Genomic DNA, 16,847 nt, shown 5'->3' on the forward strand with positions numbered 1-16,847 from the left:
GGTAAGAGACTGGTAGGTAACTCCACCGGTGCCACTTGGAGAAGAGCTGTAGGAAGGGAACATGTGCGAGATGCCTGGGTTGTAGGCCCTTAGATGCCTCTGCCCAGAGATATTCAGGGTTCGTCACCCTTCCCAGGGGCGCCCCACACACGTGCTCTCACTCCTCCTAACCAGCTTCCTCGGGAGATGTGGTGATAATTGGTCCTTACCTGGATAGAAGCCTATAAACTGTGTTTTATGTTTGATCATAAAGTACTTGACACATAAACATATATGTGTTATTCATATGTTGCCAAAGCTACTAACAAAACAAAAGCCTCAGAGTCTAACACCCAACTTATGAAATAAACCCTTCCCGATTTTCACTGTGCCTCTGTGGGCCCCTGTATGACGCCGTCCCCTGCCTCCTCTGTGGAGGTGACCTGTATCTTGATGGTGTCTGTCAACGCTCCCCCCCGCCCCTGGCTTCTTTAAAGTAGCTTTTACCACATATGTGTTTATCTCTAAAGAGCACATTTTGAGTTTTATAAAAAAATGAAATTATAGCCTTTTGAGCTTCATTTAAATGCCACATATTGTTCTGGAAGATAAAAGGCAGATCTGTGTCCTTGAAACATGCATTTTCACCACTGCAGCTAAATATTGTTTTCTCTGGTGGCCCCTTCCTGGAGTCAGGAAGAGGCCTGGCTGCCGCCACAGACTGAGACAGCGACTGTGCAGGAGAGGGGCCGGGGCCGCCACAGACTGAGACAGCGACTGTGCAGGAGCGGGGCCGGGGCCAGCCACGGAAGCTGTGTTACTAGAATCACAGTGTGCAGGGGTCCCTAGGCCAGGCGAGGCCACCCAAGAGGCGGTTGTTCTGGGTACCTGGGAAGCAGATGGGCTGGATTCTGACTCCAGTGATAGACTCGGGCGAGCGGGGAGGCTGAAAGGCAGAGCGTTAAATGTGGAGCTCAGAGACAGGACCAGGGAGTGCTGTGAGTCAAGGATGGTTCACGACGAGCATCTCACACGTTGAGCTCTGGCACCTACGCTCCTTGCGCAGGCAGACTGGTGTCTCCTGGTGGCCGGAACAGAGGTTCAGAGCTGCAGAGTGAACAGGGACCCCATCCTGCTGCCTTTATCATTCATCAGCTATTGACTGCACACCTACTGTGTGCCAGGGCTATATGTGTATCATGTCATGCCAGGGATAAGACCGCGACTAAGACTTTTCCCTGCCATTAAGTACTTTAGGGTCTAGTAGGAAGTCACCTTTTGCTAAAATGCTGTGGTAGCAAGGGATCCCCAAACATCAGTGGCTTGTGACAGCAAGCATTAGTTCCTTGTTCATGTCGCATGCTGGCTGTGGGTTCGCTTCAGCGCTGTTCCGTGTCCTCTGCCGTCTGGGTCCCAGGCAGAAGGAGCGGCCCTTATGGGACACGTGCCATTTCCATAACAGAGGGAAAAAGCAAGAGGGGAAAACCAAGCGGTGGGTTTTCAAATGTCACACAAACCTGGCTTGGATCATTCCTACTAACCATCTGCTGGCCAGAGCGCGTCATGTGGTCAAGACTGCTGTCACCACAGAGGGGACATCAGATCTCATGACACACGGCCCTGAGCAGAGTGTAGCTCCCTCTTCCGGGGAGGCCAGAGAACGTTTGGGAAGAGGGTTACTGTCTATCACAGATACAAGCAGGCAATTGCAGTCACAGTATGAAAAGGCTTTAGAGCAAGTCTGTGTACTAATTGTGACTTCATAAAATAAGTTGACATGTAAAAAACAAAGTGTATTTCCCCCTCTAAATTAGCTTTAGGGATTCTGTTGAGAAAATAGTATGAGAATCACTAGCCTGAACCTGAGGATGGTTCCAGAGAACTAGCGCAGGGGAAGGGGGGGGGGCGGGGTGGGGCCAGGAGCAGCAGTCTCCCCTCTAGCCCCGGGCACGTGCACACAGGCTGTGCTAGTTGAAAAGAAGCTTCTTACACTGGGGACCCACCTGCCGCCTTCCAGCGTTCTCCCTGGTGCCTCTTCTGTCCATCTGGGCCATCTGCAGGTATGGCCCATACCTGGGGTCTCTTTGGTGCTGCATCCCTACATACACACATATCCCTCCTCTCCTCATCGTCACAGCCACGTGGTCACACATTTTTTGTTTCCTCACTACGTCCGTCAATCGACGTTGGCGGTCTGGGCCGTGGCTTCCTTTCATACGGCCCCCAGCACGCCTGCCTCCACACTGGGCCACACCAGACACCCAGCAGCGTGCACAAAAGGGAGTTTTGCATCAAGAGGAAGCCAGCTCCCCGTTGGCTCATCTGCCGTGCTCTCTCTGCAAGGGTCGCAGGCGACTGCGTGGCCGACGGTAGGAATTACACGGGTGACTCCAGCATGTGTAGGTTGAAAGCCCGCTCTCCCTATGCTCGGGGTGTAATCTGTGTGGGGACTGAATACCCCGTCGTCTCACAAGGAGCCGGGATTCATCTGCACTCATGTGTTGCTTTGCAAATGCTGGCGGCCTTTTCAAAGGCATGCATTTGTGCTTTCCGAGGGCAAGGACCATATCTCCCCTTTTCTTCCCTTTGAAAGATTCCGCGTGGCACCTGATAAGAGCTGCACGCACCGTGGATGCTCCGTCCCTTCTGCCCGTCTCCCCTTCCTTTGAACCTTCAGCAGATACCAGCGTGGTTCTGGGCCCGTGGGCCTTTGCAGAAGCCTGATTGATTGCACACAGGCCTTGATCTAGAGAATTTTGCAGGTCAAAAAGGGAGGGAACTCTCAGACAACTCCGACCCAGGCCAGTAGCCCAGCCGCATAATTAGCCACACGCGGAGTCCAGTGCAGGCCATCTGTTCTCTCAGTCCCTCCACATGACAGACACAGTGATGGGGACGGTTAAGTGCTTGGCCCTGGAGTCGGTCAGAGGGGGTTTGGAATCCTGGATTGTACATGTCCTGAGCTTTCACAAGTTATTTAGCCTCTGAGTCTCCATTTCTTATTCCATAATGTAGTCATAATAAAATGCTGTTAATCGTTGTGGTCTTTTGCATCCGTAAAGAACCTCCTTCTTTCCTGCTTGGGTTCCGAATCAGTTGAGACTTAAGGGTAAAGAACTGGAGACAGCGGCCAAAATATGAAGGGGTTGACAGGACGTTGTATGGCTTTGGGGCTTCTAATTTTGAATCCTAGGATTCAGTGGACGTTTCCACCCAGTCCCAGGCTACTTAGACAACCACAGGCATCCTCTGGGGGGAAAGACTGTGTCAAGCTTGCGTTTTGGATGGTTGAGGCCAAATCATTCACTCCTCGCTTGCTCCCGGGGAAAGGCCTGGGCCTCACACACCATCCACACTTACTAAGTAGATTGTTACCCTTCCTCCCCAGGAAGAGGGTGAGCGGGTGAGCAGCTGAGCGTGACTAGGAGGGCTACACTGGCAGAGCCTCCCGAGTGGGGGTAAGGGAACGAGTTGGAGCAGCCTTTTGTCTTTGTGGACCCTCTGGGACTCCACAGATGTTAAGTTTCATCCTGATGCTTGCATAAACAATGACGGTTGAGTTGACCACTTACTAAACTAAGCCTCCCTGTGCAGTGTTTTTAGATGTTATTCTGTGCATTTGGGAAAACATAGAAGGCCATTTCTTAGTTAGCATCCTGTAATTCAGACCTTTAACAGAGATGAACTCCTCTTCTCTCTGTCTTTGCTTCTGTGAGTCTAACTGTGGTTAGAAGGGCACTGGCGGTCTCCTAAGGAAGCTGGGGAGGGGTCTACATGACAGTATTCTTAAGGCTTGTTCTGTCTGTCTTTTGCAGTGCAAGTTGGAGTTCCATGCTTGTTCCACTGGCAAAAGTCTCACCACCCTCTGCGACGGGCCCTGTCCGTGTCTCCCGGAGCCCAAGCCACCAAAACACAAGGCAGAGAAGAATGGTGAGTTGGCATCGCAGGACACCCCCCGAAGGGGGGCCGTGTGGTCAGGGCGGCCTGACATGGCCAAGGTCCTCCCTCCCCAGATGCCAGGAACCTGGCCCTAAGCCCTTAACAGAGGCATTCTAGCTCGGGCTGGGGAGACCGTTATGCTCGGCATGTACCCTAGTCATTTAGGGACGCCAAACTGAACCGCCTTCAGCTGCCATTAAATAGAAAAAGAAGAGCTGAGAGTCTTTGAAAATAATTCTGTTAGACCAAGATATGCACTAGGTTCTTCCAGAGGTCAAATTGGCTATGGTGTAGGAAGGGCAGGGTTTCAGCGTTAAGACCAGGCCTGCCCTGGGGTGCGCCTTGGACATCCTTGAACTCTAATCTCTAAATCCTTTGAAAGGCCCGATTTCAAAACATAGAGTGCAGAGATGTCACGATGATGGGCCGTACCCCGTGCAAAAGCAGTTCTCTACTAATATGTTCTGCCTCTGCCTGGCATGCGACACGGAGCCAGGGGGTAGATGGAAGAAGAAGAACTCCCCAGGCGCTGCGGTTTCTCTTCCATGGCCGACAGGGGCGGCAAAGGTCGGGCTTATCTGGATGTTTTCATGATGGGGAAAGTAATGTTGGCCCACTGGTCTCAGCCCCCTACAAGCCTTCCGTAATGAGACCCAAGATAGAAGTTTGCGTTGGCCTTCTGTGGAGCTGGACTTTCTCAGCTGTAGGGGGCTGTCCCATGGAAAATGTTGGACATCGGTGTGTGAGTGTGTGTGCGTGCGTGCACACGCGTGTCTTCTAAAGCCTGCAGGTATTTGCGACGGAGGAGAATGAATAGGGTGTAAGTGTTCATCCACTTACCTCTTCCTAAGCTGTTTTGTCTTTTCCAAGGCGCATAGATGGAGATGTTCAAGTGTAAATTTGTTCATGGCGATTGCTGGAATGTTGTGTTAGAAGGCTCTTTGGGAGGTTTAACCCAGGATGTGGAAGGACATTGTAAACTGTAAAGCACTGGGGTCACAAACAATCTCCATAGATTATTCTTGGTTACCAAAAAGCTGATCTCATTGCATTTTGGACTGATCATCTATATAACTCTAGGAAGAAATGTCAACTAGGGACTTCCCTGGTGGCACAGTGGTTAAGAATCTGCCTGCCAATGCAGGGGACACGGGGTTGAGCCCTGGTCCGGGAAGATCCCACATGCTGCAGTGCAACTAAGCCCGTGCGCCACAACTACTGAGCCTGCACTGTAGAGCCCACGAGCCACAACTACTGAAGCCTGTGCGCCTAGAGCCCGTGCTCTGCAACAAGAGAAGCCACCGCAATGAGAAGCCCATGCACCGCAACGAAGAATGGCCCCCACTCGCCACGACTAGAGAAAGCCTGTGCACAGCAACAAAGACCCAACACAGCCAAAAAAATAAAAATTAATTAATTAATTATTTTTAAAAAAGAAATGTCAACTAATCTACACAAGCCTCCTTGTACTTTGGTCAGAAAACCTAAAGCCGTGCTGTGGTAAGCAACTACAAAGCCCACAAAATTAACTTCTGTCTGGAGATTTCTTTTTTTAGCGGTACGCAGGCCTCTCACTGTTGCGGCCTCTCCCGTTGTGGAGCACAGGCTCCGGATGCGTAGGCTCAGCGGCCATGGCTCACGGGCCCAGCCGCTCCGCGGCATGTGGGATCTTCCCAGACCGGGGCACGAACCCGTGTCCCCTGCATCGGCAGGCGGACTCTCAACCACTGCGCCACCAGGGAAGCCCTGGAGATTTCTTAAGAATCTTCTTAGGAAGTCTCAATAGCCTCTCTTATTCCAAGTATATTCTTTACTGCTTTCATTTAGTCTTCTGTTCTGAGACAAGGAAACCAATCCAAGAAAGCCATTTCTACCATTTTGCCTGTAGTTTTCTGGGAGGGCTTCATGGTTCTTTAAACAAAATACAACCCTTGTTTCTTCATGGTGGGTTTGTCACATCTGATTAAATGAGATTCACTCTCAAATATGACTCTCCAGGTATGGCCTTGGCTGTACCATCTATTTGTTCAGTTACTTACTGGTGAAAACTAGAACAAATTCTTATCGAGCCTGTGCAAGAGTAACTACATTGGCATTGAAAGTAAAAAGACTCAGAAAAAAAGTGTCGTTCCAGAATTCTGAGAGGTTAGTGAGAACAAGATTACCACTTGAAAGGGTTTCATTTCCAAATGTTTGTCAAAGCACAGACCACTAAGTTAGTAGTGAGAGATAGGTCAGGAAGAAAGCAAAGACTTCATTATATGCCTATCAGAAATGAGAACAATAAAAAAGAATACCAGCAACATTCTCAAACCAGTGATCAAAATTATGTTTCCGTCATTAGTTCCTGCAGTCCTGTCTAATTATTTTTTGTTCCACTGGCTCTTGGGTCAACTGTCTGCTTTTATGAAGTCATCAGAGTCCTGGAACTCCACACTCTGTCTCTGGTATCACCTGGCAATTATCTAAGAAATATCACCTTGGAAGCCTGTAACAAGGCATCTGTTATTTGAAGTATCCGTCAAACTTGGTACACTTCTTTCCATGAGGCTCTGAGATTGTCCTTTTTCGTTAAAGACCCAATTTCTGCTGTGACGTAAAGCAAATATTTTACATAAGCATGAGGGGAAGCAGGAACTACCTGTTGGTGATAAGACTGAATGTAGTTAATTTATTACATATCCAACAACATCCTAATGAAGGAGAGTATAATCCTCTCTCAGGATAGGATGCTTCACTATTTAATACGGATTTGATCGGTGTTTCCCTGGGGGATAAGGGCATATTACGGGCAGTGAGGGCACGGATAGATCCCTAGGGTCATTATGTGAAATGAAACTTTTCAATGAGGAACATTTTACCTGGACAGAATCAGTCAAGGGAAGGCTGACTTTTTCCTTTAATTTGACGATTCTTTCCACGCAGCTCTCGCGATAGTTTGCGCCAGGCAGTGAGCGCTGCACTGAGGTTGTGGCAGTTGGGGTGAGGAGGGGGTGGATGCACAAGAGGGGTTGGAGGTGAAATGAAGGGCAGCTTTCATCTGGCCACTTGGCTGTTGGGTGAAAGGCGGAGGAGGAGTGCCCACCAGTCCACAGCCCCTTACCTGGCAGCCGCCCCTCTCTGAAGCTGCGGTGGGAGTGGCGTCTACGGGCAGACGCCATCCATGAGACACACCGTGGCTCTGAACGGTATCCAGAGCAGGCTTGTGTCTGTGCCTATTACAGAAATGACATTTGACAGTTTCACAGATGCAGATGTGTCAAAAATGTGACATTACTGTTGTTGATGATGACATTTTACCTTCAACCTTACCTCTATTTTGAACCGTGGTTCCTTCTGGTTAATACAAACATTAGTGAAGTCATTTCCAGGTCAATTCTGTCAATTCAGGATTATATTTAAATTCTAGGAAGTAGGGGTGGGATGAGGGCTTATGAGCTACCATATTGGTGTCAGGTGGCTCCTGGTGTGTCTCTTTCTTTGGAATCTACCTCTATGGGGCTTTGCAGTTTTTAATTAGCTGTCCAGCAATGTTTCATCCTGAGTGCAGCCAAGGAGAGATGTTTAAGATCCTGCCCGTGACCTCTGCCCACTCATACTGAGCCCTCTCTTTTTTTTTTTTAATCTTTTTTTTTTTAATTTATTTATTTTTGGCTGCGTTGGGTCTTCGTTGCTGCATGCGGACTTTCTCTAGCTGCGGCTCTAGGTGCACGGGCTTCAGTAGTTGTGGCACACGGGCTCAGTAGTTGTGGCTCTTGGGCTCTAGAGCACAGGCTCAGTAGTTGTGGCACATAGGCTTAGTTGCTCCGTGGCATGTGGGATCCTCCCAGACCAGGGCTCGAACCCATGTCCTCCGCATTGGTAGGCGGATTCCCAACCACTGTGCCACCAGGGAAGTCCCCCGAGTCCTCTTTCTTCTAAGCCTACTCTTCTGAGTTTACTCATCCTCTCACTGCCCCTCCTTGGCCCCCTTCAGGGCCACTAACTTCTGTGACCTTCTGGTGTCAAGAAAGACTGCGTTGAGTTTGCTCTTTCAAGCCGTCTCTCCTTGGATCTGCCCAGCAGCCATTTCTCTTGCACGCAGAGGACATCTTTGTGAGACTTACCTCAAAATGGGCTTCATATTGGTAGAAAGACACAGGTCCTCTTTGCTGCGGGACCTCCAGCTGTCTGGGGTTTCAGGAGTGCCTCTTCCTGCCCAGGCCCCAGAGCTGAGTTTGGAGACCCAAAAGCTGTGGTGAGCAGAACATTTCCTAGGGACTCACCGGCCTCTGCCTGTTCACCTTCCTTTTGTAGCCCCAACTGTGATCAGTACTGGATGTGAGTGTCCAAGGTGTGTGAGGCCAGGGTCTAACTAGCTCTCTTTCTGATCTCACTCTGCTTCTTCCAGCCTTTGGCCATTTGAGTTACAGCAAACCCGGTTCTTGGAAATCAAAAGTCTCTCGTCTCAGCTTTGGTTTTGAGATCGTTTTTAGGAAGGCAGAGACAAATGGTTGATCTTTTGTGTGTGTTCTCTTTGTTTTTCTCTGGCATCTCTCCTTTGTTGTGGCCCCTGGGGAGATGGTGGAGGGTGGAGTCACCCTTTAATACCTCTGAGTATTTCCTCTCACACCTCTCAGTTACTCATGACCTTGGACAAGTTACTGAATTGCTTTCTCTCTCATCTCTGTGATACCAGACCATCCTCAAGAGTATAGCCTAATGATTGTCCAAAGGAAGGGGAAAATTAAAAAGAAGGAGATTGAGTCTGGGGGAGAATGGATACATGTGTATGTACGGCTGAGTCACTTTGCTTTGCACCTGAAACTATTACATTGTTAATTGGCTATACTCCAATATAAAATAAAAAGTTAAAAAAAAAAAGAGGGTTCCCTTTTCTCCACACCCTCTCCAGCATTTATTGTTTCTAGATTTTTTGATGATAGCCATTCTGACTGGTGTGAGATGATATCTCATTGTAGTTTTGATTTGCATTTCTCTCATGATTAGTGATGTTGAGCATTCTTTCATGTGTTTGTTGGCACTCTGTATATCTTCTTTGGAGAAATGTCTATTTAGGTCTTCTGCCCATTTTTGGATTGGGTTGTTTGTTTTTTTGTTATTAAGCTGCATGAGCTGCTTATAAATTTTGGAGATCAATCCTTTGTCAGTTGCTTCATTTGCAAATATTTTCTCCCATTCTGAGGGCTGTCTTTTGGTCTTCTTTATGGTTTCCTTTGCTGCGCAAAAGCTTTTAAGTTTCATTAGGTCCCATTTGTTTATTTTGTTTTTATTTCCATTACTCTAGGAGGTGGGTCAGAAAGAATCTTGCTGTGATTTATGTCATAGAGTGTTCTGCCTATGTTTTCCTCTAAGAGTTTGATAGTTTCTGGCCTTACATTTAGGTCTTTAATCCATTTTGAGCTTATTTTTGTGTATGGTGTTAGGGAGTGATCTAACTTCATACTTTTACATGTAGCTGTCCAGTTTTCCCAGCACTAAATGCTGGAGAGGGTGTGGAGAAAAGGGAACCCTCTTACACTGTTGGTGGGAATGTAAGTTGATACAGCCACTGTGGAGAACAGTATGGAGGTTCCTTAAAAAGCTACAAATAGAACTACCATATGACCCAGCAATCCCACTACTGGGCATATACCCTGAGAAAACCATAATTCAAAAAGAGTCATGTACCAAAATGTTCATTGCAGCTCTATTTACAATAGCCCAGAGATGGAAACAACCTAAGTGTCCATCATCGGATGAATGGATAAAGAAGATGTGGCACATATATACAATGGAATATTACTCAGCCATAAAAAGAGACGAAATTGAGCTATTTGTAATGAGGTGGATAGACCTAGAGTCTGTCATACAGAGTGAAGTAAGTCAGAAAGAGAGAGACAAATACCGTATGCTAACACATATATATGGAATTTAAAAAAAAAATGTCATGAAAAACCTAGGGGTGAAACAGGAATAAAGACACAGACTTACTAGAGAATGGACTTGAGGCTATGGGGAGGGGGAAGTGTAAACGGTGACAAAGCGAGAGAGAGGCATGGACATATATACACTACCAAACGTAAGGTAGATAGCTAGTGGGAAGCAGCCGCATAGCACAGGGAGATCAGCTCCAGCTCGGTGCTTTGTGACCGCCTGGAGGGGTGGGATAGGGAGGGTGGGAGGGAGGGAGACGCAAGCGGGAAGAGATATGGGAATATATGTATGTATATAACTGATTCATTTTGTTGTGAAGCTGAAACTAACATACCATTGTAAAGCAATTATACTCCAATAAAGATGTTAAAAAAAAAAAAAAAGGGAGACTGAGGTCTACACATTAAGCCTGGGTTTCTGTACCTTTTCTAAGAGTCTCCTAGGAAAGGTCCCTCCCCAGTTTCTCTTGGTATTTTCCAGTACCCAAGAGCCAGCCCAGTTAGGAAGTCCCCTCTCACATCTAATGTTAACCCTTTGGTTCTGGGTTTTGCTGCTGCTTTTTCTTCAGTCCTCAGTAAAGAATATGAGGAATGTCTGAAGCACTTGTTTCTTGATTTCTTTACAGTGGTTGAAATTTTAGGGGTAAAATAGAGGACTGTTAGGGTCTTGAAGATACATTTTTAAACTAGCCCACCCCATACCTGCTGCTCTCCCCACCCTGACTCCCCTCCCCTCCGCTCGTCCACAGAGACAGACCTCTCCCCTTGGTCTGCGCTCAGCAGCCTTGTTCCCTCTGAAGGAGGGACTCGGAACTCCCTCGTGGCTGAGGTGAAAACTCTGTAGTTAGGGTATCAGGTCAGGAAAGATCGCCCCTGTCTTCCTCCATACCACGCACGAGGGGACCCTTGTGTTCCTCGAAGGCGCCTCGGGTTTCCCCACGGGGACCAGGGGAAGGCCGAGTGGGTCGGGCCTCCGACCTCCCTAGAGTGGCTCCACCTTTATGCTTTACCACCTCCGATCGCATCTGTAGGAAAGGAGTTTGGCACCAGGGAGCCACTGTTCAGTTCCCATTTACCCCAAGAGAAAACTGGAGGTCTATGGAGAGAAGGCATCTCTCCTCAGGTCAGACAGTGGGCAGGTGTGGGGCAGGGTCAGAGCCTGGGCCTCTCGACGCCTGGGCTAGCGCCCTTGTCCCCCGTGTGTACTCCCTTAGGTCACAGCCAGCCAGGTCCTCCGCTAAAGATGGTCGAGGGTCTGGAGCTGAGTTGGGTGGGAGTTAGATTTATTTCTCCGGGGTCTGATGTCGCTTGCCTGGATCCTGAAGTGTGAACCATCAGGCAGCGAGTGTCCCTGTGTTCCCACGAGCAGCAGTGTTTGGAAGGCATCCTGCAGTCTCTCCCGCCCGCTCCTCCTCCGCTTTGGAGGAGAGAGTAGAGCGAACAGCACTGTCTCTAAGGCCAGCTCCTTCTTTGCTTCTCTTGTCACAGGTTAGCTTTTGGAGGAGGGATGGGGGCCCAGCCAGTCGGCCTCAGGTGTTCTGGAGACAGCCAGCCGGCCGGCTGGTCAGCGTCCATGAAGCTGTAACTTCCTGGCCTGACTGTGCTGGGAGGTGGGGAAGTTCGTTCCACAGATCCTTCCCGCAGGGCATGCTAAAGAGGAAATAACGACTTCCCTCCAGCTGAGCTCTTGGGAACAGTAGAAAAATAGTCTTCAATGATTTTCTTTTCTCCAATGGTGATTTCAACCTGAGGGCTAGATTCTGGGGGGAAAAGTCCTGGGCTGACAGACGGTTGTCTAATTCCATTACTTATCACAAGTCGAGCTGGGGAAATGTGTTTAAACGGGAACAGGAGGTGGTGCCAAAGAGACGGGATGAAAAGTTCTTCCTCGCTGTGATGTCTCAATGGAAAAATCCTAAAAGGGTCCTGCTGCAGAGGCTCCCAGCAAAATGAAGGTTTATCTTTGCAACCACAGAAAGAACATTTTTCTTTAATGCCTGTTGTGTAACAGGGTGAAGGCCTGGGGCTTGCAAACTTGCAATTTAAAAGCGGTTTATATTAACCTTTTCCATACCCATTCAACTTCGCTCACTGATTATTCAGTACTACATTATGGTCAAAAATTAAACATGTAAAGGAACATTTCAGTTTTAGGGCCTTGTTAATAGAAATGTCATGAGCTTTAAAGAAAAAACAATTGGGGGTTAAATTAGCAACTGCATCCAAGAAGAAAAAGGTATTTGTCAGGACTCTGGAGGTAAATGCCGACTTTGGCTTTTTTTTTTTTTTTTTTTTTCTTTTACGGTACGCGGGCCTGTCACTGTTGTGGCCTCTCCCGTTGCAGAGCACAGGCTCAGGTCAGGATGTGCAGGCTCAGCGGCCATGGCTCACGGGCCCAGCCGCTCCGCGGCATGTGGGATCCTCCCGGACCGGGGCACGAACCCGTGTCCCCTGCATCGGCAGGCAGACTCTCAACCACTGCGCCACCAGGGAAGCCCCCGACTTTGGCTTTGAACTCAGAGTCTTCTTCTGTGAGTTCAGCCCTGGGAAAGTAGACCACAGGTTCTCCTGGTCATTCTGAAGCTTCCTTGGTAGCAACTGATTGGAGAAAGCTAAAGGTGAAAAGAGAGAGAAGGGTAAACTGAGGGAGAGGGTGGCCAGGGTCATAGCTGGAGTCCAGAGAAGGAGATAGAGGTTGGTGTTAGAAATTAATGGCTTTGATAATTCACTCAGATGGCACTCTTCTCCTGCCCTTATTTTTTATTTATAAATTAATACCCATTCTTATATAAAATCCAAGTATTATGGAAAAAGTGTCTCATATTCCCAGTTCTATTAGCTTTCTGTTGCATATGCTTCCAATTATTTTTTGTAAACATATATTAATATACTTTTAAAACTGTACCCGTCCAAAATCAGGATCACATTCTACGATATTTTGCACCCTGCCTTTCTTGTGTGTTGTACGTACGTTTTCATGGAGGGTCACATCTATCTGTCTGTCTGTCTCTCTCCTCCTGCCCAAGCCCCCTGCCCCCACCTTGCTCTCTTTCTAGCCAACCTGCCAGCTCTGCTCCCTTGTACTCCAGACTTAAATGTGTAATGACTGCTCCACATTTCTGTTTGGACGCCCATAGGCATGTCAAACTTAGCATGTCCAAAATGAAACTCTGGATCTCCCCCCAGATCTGTTCTTTCTTCCTGTAGTATTTGCCATCTTAATTAATGGCAGCTTCATATTTCAATCTGCTGAAGTAAAAGCAAACAAAAAAACCCCTTCTTCCTCTCATGTGCCACATTATAATCATCATTTGAGTCTACTTTCAAATAGATTTTCAAATATGAGCACTTCTTACCACCTCCACGGTTACCACCCTGGTGGTCCAAGACATCCTCATCTTTTATTTCAATAGCTTCCTAATTAATTTCCTGGCCCCTACATTCTCTTTCGAACATAGGAGTTAAACATTCTGTAAACTGTATGTCAGACTGTATAACTCCCTGTTCAGGACACTCCACTGACTTCCCATCTTGTTAAGAGGAAAAGAGAAAATCCTTTCAGTGACCTGCAAGGCCAAGCACGATCAAGGCCCGGATCAGGTCCCAGTGGGTTTCTCAAATGTGCTGTCATATCCTGCCTCAGCCTGGACTGTCTTTCCAGACATCTGCATGGCTCCTTCCATCAGCCACCCTTCAATCTCTGCACAGACATGGCCTTCTCAGGAAACCCTCCCCGACACTTCCTATCTCTCTTTCCTCCTTTATTTGTCTCCATACCATTTATCATCTTCCAATATATTAGATAATTTGTTTACCTGTTCTGTTTGTTGTCTGACTTGCCCAACTAGAATGGAAGTTATATGAGGGCTTTCTGTCTGGATTTCCAACAGTTATTGGTCAAATGTTGAAAGATTCTACCTCATTATTTTTAAGGCATTGTCCATGATATAGATTTACCATAGAATATAATGTTTAAAATGGCAAAAAAATAAAAATAAAAAAGATTTACTGTGACAAGAGATCATCTGTAGAAGGTGCTTAATACGTGTATTAAGCCCTTGGTGTATATGTTTAATTCTTCTAACAGCCAAAAAATGTCATCTGTAGTGCTGGTGAGAAAATTTGAGATTTGGAGCTTTTCGGCACCTTGCCTAAGGCCACCCAGCTAATAAATGAAAGAGCAGGGATTTGAAGTCTTTCCTAGAACGTGTGCTCTTATCCTCACGTTATACTGTGTTTTTAACCTAAATTGAATATCCACTGAAAGGGAAGACTTCCTTTGGAAAAAGAAAACACACACACACACACACACACACACACACATTCACACATTTTAAACTAAATTTCCCTGTGCTTTCAGTGCTCAGAGAATGCACTCCGTCACTGATATCATAGCCCTCTCTGATGGGATTTTTCCAAGGTGTCCTCACTCATTTTCTCCTCTTTCTTTCTGTAACGCACCTTGCTCTCTGAAGTTTATCCGAACCCTGGCATGAGCATGAGCTCACCGCTGCGTAGTACGCTTTCCTGATAGCCACAAGTTTCCGACCTAGCTTCTTAAAGATAAAAATTCATTTGTAATCTGTCCTGAAGTCGACTGTTCTTTCATGGCCCTGCTATCTATTGCTGTGAGAAGAAAAGACAGCATCACAATACAAAATAAATTGAAATTATAATCGAAAGAGAGCAAGTGGCTACCCCGTCACCAAGCCAGCTGCTTAGTAAAATCTTGGTAGCTCTCGTCCTTCCTAGGGCCAAGGGTTGTAGTGGGCACCTGGGCCTTGGCAAAGGAAGGGGCAGCGCCTTCCTAGCAGGTGCAGTGAGAAGTAAATGAGCTCAATTTCAACTGTAGATGTAGAGTTCGAAAAATACAGCTGTGTCATCATCGTCGTCATCATCTTGATCATGGTTCTCTGTTTAAAAACTCAAATGGCACTTAGACATAAAGGATGCAGGATGGCACTTTGACTATTGAACTTGAGGAATGTATAATGACACCAGATAAAGCTCAGAATAAGCAGTTGTTTGAATATATGGTAATAGATATTCAGATCGCTCGGGAGCATAGCCACAGCGAAAACAGCGAGCCAGCTCTCTTCAGCCTGTGGAGACCAAAAGAGAAGAGAGATCTGAGAGACGCTTCCAAATCATGGTGGTGTCATGATGGCGAGATCTCGCGTTCCACTTCTAGTCCCGGGGCCCCTCTGTCCTGCTTGAAAAGAAGGAGCTTTGCAGGGAGAGACGGTAGATCTCCTTATACAGCGGAGGTTCTGCTTGTGTTTCTCATTATTTCAAGACCTAGAGTGAGCTAACAGAAGAAATACTTTCAGCACAATTTAGGGGCAGTTCCGAGAGGTGGAGGAGGCACCATGACGTTGGGGCCGAGGCGATGATGAGGATGGTCATGGGTCCATAGAATGTAAAAATTGCTGCTTTCAGATTTCCCGGTGATGCAATAGCAGGTCGTTTGGGGGGCAAGTCCTTCATATTTGACTAGACTTCACCATGTAGAAGGCTCTGTGTAAGGAACCAGGGCAGCTGTCCTGTTACATGTCCGCCTGGGAATCTCTAGAAGGCATCTGCATGGGCCTTTTTCCTCCCATCTCATCCTATGAGGTATCCATTTATTTTGGCGTCCTTGGCCTGGTTATGCTTTGTCCAAGCTTGAGTCTTCTAAATGGCCCTTTCCATTATGTCATGTGTTGGAGGTGGGGTGTGGCTAACACCCCAGTGAGTCCTCTGTGTTCTACCCTAGCAAGGGATGTTGAGTGTAGCTCCAGCTTCTAAAATCACCTAGGCAAGGGGCACTCACGCTATGAAACCAGATCTAGAAGATGAATGTCAAAGAGCAGAAAATTAGTGCTGACAGGGGGTTTGATCATAACTGTGATCACGTACCAATGCACAAGGCCAAGTAATACTCCAAAAAAAAAAGATTTTCAAAACATTACTTGAAACCAAGTTTTTTTTTTTTTTTTTAAATAGCCTCTTTGGGTTTCCCTGGTGGCGCAGCGGTTGAGACTCCACCTGCCGATGCAGGGGACACGGGTTCGTGCCCCGGTCTGGGAAGATCCCACATGCCGCGGAGTGGCTGGGCCCATGAGCCATGGCCGCTGAGCCTGCGCGTCCGGAGCCTGTGCTCCGCAACGGGAGAGGCCACAACAGTGAGAGGCCCGCGTACCGCAAAAAAAAAAAAAAAAAAAGCCCCTTTTATGGGGGTTGCTAGTCCTATGGAACTGCTACCCTGAGGGGTATTACTGAGGCTGAAGAGGTCTAGATCCCTGTCCCTACATCCCTCCAAATCTTAGAACCATGGGAGACGCTGTCCCGAACTAGGCTAATCCTGTGGGGCGTTCAGAGCTTCACGTCAGTAGCTTGGAGAGAGTAGAATCGTGCGCCCTTATTCCTTTAGCCTGATCTGCATCTGGATCCCCGTCTGTGACTCGATTCCTTCAGGACTTCCCCAGGCTTCAGGCTCTGGCATCTGCACTTCTCCCAGAAGCCCTCCCCCACTTCTTTTCCCCAGGTGTTGAAGGGTGGCTGCTGTGGGGTCCCTTCCCTACTGAGCTCCTGTCTGTGATTCTGCACTGCCAGTCTGTCCTCTTCACCTGGATCTTCTGTCCCAGCTTTCCCTTCAGCTTCCTGCTGTGAGCACCGTGCCCAGCACATGCATGGGCCAGTGGATGGCACAGATTGGGCCATCTTCAATCATTTGTAGAACAAATTAACTGAGGAAATGTATAGGCTCTTAAGGTTTTCAAAGGACTTTGATGTACTTGAGCTTGTGGATGTTGCAGCCCTTGAAGAGGCTGGGGATTGTAGGTGAATTAGGTCCCTGGGTTGAAGAGGCCGGCTCAGTGATTCTGAGACACCCGTCTCTGGCCTTCTTTGCATCAGACATTCTGGGGCATGAGCTCAGGCTGGAACGTAAGTGCTGTGTGTGTTTCTGGCTCCCGTGGTTTGGGACAGATGGCGTCATCCAGCCTGAGCTCACCCAGTTCTTGAATCTGCCTG

At 47.8% G+C, this 16,847-nt stretch overlaps 1 protein-coding gene across 1 annotated transcript in view; it reads left to right on the top strand.

Moving 5' to 3' along the window:
• Positions 1-16,847, top strand: part of SPOCK1 (SPARC (osteonectin), cwcv and kazal like domains proteoglycan 1) — a 550,417-nt gene that overhangs the window by 451,851 nt on the left and 81,719 nt on the right. Inside the window, exon 6 of the mRNA XM_060008793.1 lies at positions 3,795-3,909. Within this exon, the coding sequence (XP_059864776.1) occupies positions 3,795-3,909 (115 nt within the window). The remainder of the gene's footprint in view (positions 1-3,794; positions 3,910-16,847) is intronic.

This window comes from Delphinus delphis, chromosome 3, assembly GCF_949987515.2.
Source record: "Delphinus delphis chromosome 3, mDelDel1.2, whole genome shotgun sequence".
Taxonomy (NCBI): domain Eukaryota; kingdom Metazoa; phylum Chordata; class Mammalia; order Artiodactyla; family Delphinidae; genus Delphinus; species Delphinus delphis.